Genomic DNA, 7,137 nt, shown 5'->3' with positions numbered 1-7,137 from the left:
ATGACTACTTGGATTCCTTTCCCTCTTTGTGCTTCCGCCTTTTTTGTTCTTTTTCCCTATAAGTATACAAAATTTTAAGACCATTATACCTCTAATAAATGTCTGGTGAGTTTAATTTCTTAACCATACACAAAGTTGCATGTATTTGTGTGACATCAAAATCAGCAGCCCACTACAACTGACATTGTCGTATACATACTAATAATACAGTCTTACTGTCAGGGACATAACTACATTGAATTGACACAAAAAGGGTGGGAGAAGAAAAGTCCCACTGCTGCTTCATGGAAGCTGAGGCTTAGAAAACTTAAAAGTTGAGGCTTTTGAAAGCTGCCTAGAGCATATGAATTCCCCAATCCCATTAAATCTGGCATTTAAACACAAACTCTCAAAAGCTTGGGTACCTTAAAGGTCTAGGAGCCAGATTTTCAAAGATGTTTGTTGTTACTTTGCTAAGTAAAATCAGCTGGATTTAGGTACTTAACTGAACACATATGCAGTGTTTAGTTTCTGACAAGGAAGCTTTCTTTAAAATATTTTAAAAGCACTTCCCTGTAAATGCCTTCTAAAATGAGCTGTTCAGTAAACTTTCCAAACTGCAACCTCGTTTGCTGGAAGTCATCAATTCATTACTTCCGACATTACAATGCAACTCTGTATGGACCCAAGCTGAACATAAAAATCCACATATAAAATAGCAGTGAAATTAAAATTATTATGTAATTGGTTAGAATATATTAAAAATGAATATACAAAACACAGTGAATTTCAAAATGAAAAAAGGAGCGCAGATTTTTATACAAGTATACAACTTCACAGAAAATCCAGAAGGGATTTTTTTTCACCAGATCTCTGCTTTCACTTGTGAAAGCTCAAGAGTAGACAATGAGATTAAAAACTTCCTTAAAGCTACTGGTACAGATATCTACTATTCATGCATTCTCTATACAACATTCAAATATCAGTGCTGCCTGTACATAAAGAAATAGCAATGTGCAGTATTTTGGTTCCATAAATACTTGTAATCAAAATAAACATGTGGGACACTATATTTACTCATATGCCTTGAACTAAGAAGCACTCTTCATTTTTTCCAAGCTGTTTGTACTTCTCTCTCATTTTACACCTGTTTGCTGAATTTCTGCTAATGAGTTTTGCCATGATCCAAGCCATGCTGAGAAGCTGTTCCTGAAAAAGTCTGATATTCATGATTTTGACTTGGTCTACAGTCTTTAGTCTCTGGCTGGATGAACACATCAAGTCAGAAACAGATTTGAAGTCACATTTTCGTACTGATTAGTACTTACTCTCGCCTGAGCCCCCTCAGAGTTGAACCCCGAATGGACATAAACAGTCATTGCCAAGCTTTGCAGAAAGTCAGAGTAACATTAACTGACTGTAATGCCTTCTTAACTTTGCTGTATTAGTACTGTGAAGTTTTACAGTTTATATACAGAGAAAATCTCACAGGCTCTTTAATAGCTCTTATTTTGTCATTTGCGTCAAAAACCTTTCTGGCAAGGGAATCAGCAAACACAAGCAGTGACATAATTTCTGCTTTTTGTGACAAACACATTGAAACCTGCTTCAACACCCTGTTTGCAGTAGTCCTAAGATAAGAGATCCTGGAGGCATGTTGTGCAGAAGCTACTTTGTGGAGGTACCTTTGCTATCATGTGGCTTCATCATGGTGTATGGGCTCCCGGACAGCTTTGTCGTGGCTTCCATTTCCATGCTAAACATCAGGGCAGTGACCCGAAACACCAGCTGGGTGATTGTCTGCAGGCATCCTGCCAAAGCGTTTTGAAGGAAAGGAACCTGACACACAGCTATCATTTAAGGCCAATTTATCTTGAGAATCAATGGGCCTTTAAAAATTCACCAGCTCACATATCCTTTTCAGCAATGGTGGTTAGCTGCTTTGTGCTCTGATTTTGCGGGCTTTGGAGGTAACCTTGCTTTTCAGCATATGATGGCATATCCATTGGTAAGAGGAAACTAACAGCCTTTATTTTACCCCTGGAGAAAAACAAGAAAGCATTATGAAGGATTACAAAAGCATAAAACGTGCAAAGAAAGTAAAAAAAACCCCACAACCCAGCAAGGAAAGGTAAATGTTTTCAGCACTTGCACACTGCACGGGGGCAGGATTTCATGCCCCACTGAGATGGGGTTGACACGGTCTTCCCAAGGGACCAAGCACAGTATTATCTGCCTGTCTGCCTGTCTGCTGGAAGTATCTGCCTGTTTCCATCAAGCTTCACATCTTTCGGTTGGCACCCGATGCATGCATACGTACAAAGCTACAGACGTACAGAACCCTCAGGGTGCACGTGCATCCCCATGGACCCTGGGGACCCTTCAGTGGCTTTATGTTTATATGCATCAGGACCCAGCTACTGCAAGCGGGTGTGAAGGCAATGGTTTCCAAGCGGTGAGTGTGCGTGTGGTAAATTACACACTGGCTGTGAAAGCAGAGGGAGAAACATGCTCCTTTATTTGCCCCAAAACTGGCTGCTTTGTCAAGTAAATGGATTGGGGTTTGCAGAGCTTTGGTTTTCATTCTGACTGTCCTCTGTGATTGCTGTCATCTCACTCAGGCCCTTGTGGAGCACAAGAAAGGAAAATCATGAAAGTCTGGAAGTATTTATTGATGGTTACTGGGGGGTGTCCTGTAGGGCAGAGGACCTCTGCAATTTCCTTGCCCCTTCTCACCTCTCACCTTACAATTAGACCTGTCCCACTGGAAAGTGAAACCATCAAGCCTGAACACCCCAGTGGTGACATCTGTACCAAACAGTAACTGTACCTTTTGTAATTTTACTATAATAGCCCTGAAAACAGTTTCCATCCTCTCTTATCCTCCTTAATATATTCAAATATTTAGTCTCTTTTTTTTTTTTATTTACCAAAAATAAGTGGGAATCTCATGGTGTAAATAATGCTTTAGCATATATGAATGAAAATGTTGTAGACATGCAAATTAGCGATGATTTGTTAGCAGCGCTGTTATTTTATTACTTGGATGCAACTGCACTCTAGATAAATCCAAGGTAATACTTCTACAGAGTTAATTTTAAAGCAAAAATATTCAGCATCACATATAGCATTATAGTTTTGGAGCAAAATGTGAGAAAACTATAAGAACAAAGAATAGGAAAACCTGACATGGACCAGCATGCTGAGAAGAAAAAAAGTCATCACTTTAAAAAAACAATCTTAGCTTGATGAATTCATTGCCACAAATTACCTCACTAGTTAAAAGCTTACTAAGATTGCTTGTCTGTGTTAGACCTTTGTGTATATAATGGAAACATTCACCATTATGATCAGAAAATATATTAAACTTTTTTGGTATGAGAAACACGAAGCTTCATTCTTCAGGATATCACCCAGTCTACTGAGGGGGTCGGGTGAAAAGCTCTTTCCACAGCCATTTCTTATCCTAAAGCAGCCAACACTGTGTGGACATGAGTTACGGTGCTAAGCTCGCTGCTGTACAGAGCTGACACAGCAGCTCTAAAGATAGCGATAAAATAATCAGCACCGTTCCTTTGGCCACTGGGTAACCGGTACTTTTAAACCTGTAGGTCCCAAGGCATCAGTTGCAATAGATCTGTGTCACTGTTTCGATTGCTTTGAAAGCTCCCTTTCCCCTTATGAGAAAGCAGCGGCATTTGCCATTGCTGTTCCTGCTCCTGCACGCTGACGCTGTGTTTCCTGACACACACACTTCCCACGCGAGCTGGCTTCACGGCAAGCCTCTCAGAAGTGTTTATGTGCACCGAGAGTCTGAAGTTTCCCTGAACTCCGTGGAGCATATGCTGAAATCCAGAGTTACAAGGTCAGGGTGCTTTTGAAAACGATACGAGCTCCCTGCCAGGGACTAAATTTAGGTGTTTAAATGCTGTAAAACATCTGACCCTCAGATGTCCTTACAAGAAAACCTAGGTGCCTATGGGAACCTGCCCTCGTGGTCCCCTCCAGCCTCTCAGCGAGGAGCTGGGTTCCCAACGGGGTTTGCGTGGGGAGTGGGAGGGGCTGTGCACTGGTCTGCTCTGAGGACACGCTGTCGTGCGAGGGTGGCACAGAATAAAAGCTAACACAACATGCCAGGCGGGTGGGTATGTCAACGCAGGTGACACAACCCACCAGAGCCGTGCAGCCCCCGAGCAGAGCCCACCGGAGTCCTGCCCCGGGACACGTGTGGGCTCGCAGACCCACAGGCTGCTCCCTGTTCAAACACGCACGCTTTGAAGTCTTTTGGGCTCTTTATCTTTTCAGCACAAACCCAGCAATCTACGTGGATTCCCAGGTTGTATATATCAGCACCAGGAGGTGACTGGGGGTACTGTGTATCACACTCTCATTATTGGTGCTTCTACCACTGATCGTTGCCCTGTGCTGGGAAGCTGCTCATCAGTGAGCAGAGACACTCAGGGCTTGCCCGGCAGCCATTTCATCACTTAATTTAGAAGCTGTCCTGAGAGAATTTTTCTCAGGGCTGAAAGCATTAACTTGTAATGCTTCAATTACAAGGGAAATATGATACAGTACATCTAAATCCATGAACCATATTAATCACATTTTCAAAAGCCTAGTTCAGAGTTCCTTGATATCTCCATGCTTTTCGTTCAAAGTTTAAAAATCCCTTTCAAGCTTAGCTCGTCCGAACACCACATCAATCTGCAAAACTCTGCCTAGCTTGAACAGAGAGATTTCAAACTCCCTTCCCTCTCCCCTCAGCCTGTCCTTTCTGTAGAAAATTTAAACTGCTAACACTGGCAATCTTCACGTATTGCAAGGAGGAGCGGGACAACTTACCCAGAAGAGGTCTCCCATCTGCTCAATGCCCATATTCATTCGGACAAAGATTTTGCTGATAATGAACTAAAACCCAAAGCAACGTCCAGATATGCGATCAGGTGAAACCCGCAACCAGCCCAGGCTGTGAAGGCAAACTGAACCCACCTGCACTTATAGACATGCTCCTGAAACAGCTTCACTTTGCTGGAGTGGCTGTAGGAGGGACAGGTGGCCGGCGGATTTTCCAGCCCTTTCTGCTCGCCGCCGGGGGGCTGTGGCGCAGCAGGAGGGGCCGGTGGCCGGGCAGTGCCCGGCATGGCCGGGAGCCCGCTGCCCAGGGGCCTCTCGCCGGCCCAGTGGGACCTGGCGCTGGAAGGAGCGGGCACTGGCGAGGCAGTGGAGTAGCGCCGCACAGTCATGGTGGTATCTGAGTAGCAGAGACAAAAGCAGAACTAGGAACATTAATAATAATGAGAATTCAGATATTCTTGATGTATTTCTAATCACTTTCTTTTGGCTCAAAAGCATTTTGTACATGGGGAGACTGAAAGGCAGAGGCCAAACAGCCCCTTTGGATCCCACTCTTTCCCCTAAAAGGCAGCTGGGGAGGAAAAGCCACAAAGTTGGAAAGCACTTTACACATCTTTCACGCTCGCTGAAAGACCATTCAGCTATTCCCAAGCTGACAACAGCCATAACCACCAGCATCCCCAGTTTAAGTTACTCAGTTACTCAGGTTAGTAACCTGCTCAGTGGCCTTGACAGTAGGTACTACTCGATTGCAGCACTCATCTAGCATCATGTAAATCCACTAGTACTGTCCAGCCTCTCATCTTGTTCACTTTCATAGCCTCGTCTCTGTCAAAACCTGAGGCATTTCTCCACGGTCCAGACCCTTCCAGGCAGCTGGTTGAGAAGTCAGCCACTAGACCCGTGGAGCATGCGGACTGTAACAGCAGCTGCAACTCATGACACACACCATACTAATGCCAAGAAGTTGCGTTAGTGAAGCAGTTTTCCAGTGGTCTGGATGTGACAGACACCAGGCAAGGAGGCAACAGGCCTCAAGCACGTATGATATCTAACAGCCCGGCCCTGCCAATAGCCACATCCAATTCTAGGTAACAACTACTCACCAAAGAACATTTTGCTCTAATTCCTGCTTCATTAAATCCTCCTGAAGACCCAACCAGACTTCTGTAACTGAGGCATATTTCCATTTTTCCTGTCTGATAAAACTGTGAAGAGAGTGTCTTCCTATATACTGGCCCATCTCTCCCTCAGCCAAAACTAATTGCATTATCTGCAAAAAGAAACTGCACATCTGGTATGATCTATGCAACCCACCACCTTTTGTTACTATTTGTAGAGTTTTTCTCATCTTTTCAGTAAAAGGTTACGGCATGTAAAAGGTTTTGGCAAGTAAAAGGCAAGAGAGGTTACAGCATGATTACACCAGCTGGTCCATTTTTGTCTGGAACAGACAGGGGACAGGCATGGGCAAGGCAGCCCATGCCCACAAAAACTCAAACCACTACGTCAAAATCTGCTTAAACAAAAATAACATGAGCTCTTTGAGTTGAACTTTTTGCTTGAGCAGCAGCAAAATACGCCACTAAGCTCAGCTTGGGGGTTGCACATACACCCCTGAAGAGATCACAGAGTGAGACACTGGTCAGGGTGGGTTGGGGTGTGGGCACTGAAGGAGGCCAGAGCACTCCCATCAAGTTAACCAGACGGAGAGCTGGTGGCTCATCTCCCGTTCCCCGCAGACACCCAGCAGCTGGGCTGGGAGATCCTGCACGGACAGCATACGTGGGTGGCACGGACAGCCCTGGCTCATCGGTACCTGTCTGCTCCTTTGGTGCTGGAGCAGGACCGGCCACAATACTTCCGTGCAGGGATGCTGGAGAGCCAGCTGGTCCTTCCCCATCACTGGCGAGGCTCCTCACGTCATCGTTCCCACCTCTTCTTGCTGTCTCTGTCTCCGGTGGCACAGCTCTCTGCCCGCAGACCTGCAGCTCTCCCCTCAGAGCCCTGTTTTCCCTTTCCAGCTTGTTGATTTGGGAATGCATCTTGCGGATGACCTGGAGGAGGTGTGCGTTTCCCTCCATGGTCCCATGCTGAGCTGCAAGGCTCCCTGCTTCCCCACCAAAGCGCCCGCCCTGCGGAGAAGCTCCTAAGCTGTCGGCGGGCAGACCCTGCCCTTAAAAGCCTCCGGACAATAGGAGTCCCTCCCTGCACGCAGGGCTCGGGCCAGCTCCCACCATCCAGAGGGCTGGACTGAGTTGTCAAGTTACGAAGAGAGGCCCCATGATTTATTCATTCAGG

General features: G+C 45.4%; 1 protein-coding gene across 1 annotated transcript; it reads right to left on the bottom strand.

Moving 5' to 3' along the window:
• Nucleotides 1-86: 86 nt before the first annotated feature.
• On the bottom strand, nt 87-6,920 carry LOC116964770 (putative coiled-coil domain-containing protein 195). The gene is made up of 3 exons (XM_033005375.2): nt 6,656-6,920; nt 4,972-5,233; nt 87-2,019 (listed from the first exon to the last, which is right to left on the bottom strand). Exons 1-3 carry the CDS (start codon nt 6,918-6,920, stop codon nt 1,887-1,889), a joined length of 660 nt encoding a protein of 219 aa, XP_032861266.1. The 3' UTR covers nt 87-1,886.
• Nucleotides 6,921-7,137: the final 217 nt, after the last annotated feature.

Source organism: Tyto alba, unplaced genomic scaffold (assembly GCF_018691265.1).
Source record: "Tyto alba isolate M040663 unplaced genomic scaffold, T.alba_DEE_v4.0 Super-Scaffold_10, whole genome shotgun sequence".
NCBI lineage: Eukaryota > Metazoa > Chordata > Aves > Strigiformes > Tytonidae > Tyto > Tyto alba.
Note: the sequence above shows the minus strand (reverse complement) of the source record. Positions and strands in the feature narration are given on the sequence as shown.

Excerpts from the sequence above, each read along its gene's own strand:
- LOC116964770 (XM_033005375.2), bottom strand. The coding sequence starts at position 6,920 with ATGGAGGGAAACGCACACCTCCTCCAGGTCATCCGCAAGATGCATTCC. Across the intron at positions 5,234-6,655 it reads AGCACCAAAGGAGCAGACAG|ATACCACCATGACTGTGCGG; the intron begins GTACCGATGAGC and ends TCTGCTACTCAG. Across the intron at positions 2,020-4,971 it reads GAGCATGTCTATAAGTGCAG|GGGTAAAATAAAGGCTGTTA; the intron begins GTGGGTTCAGTT and ends GTTTTTCTCCAG.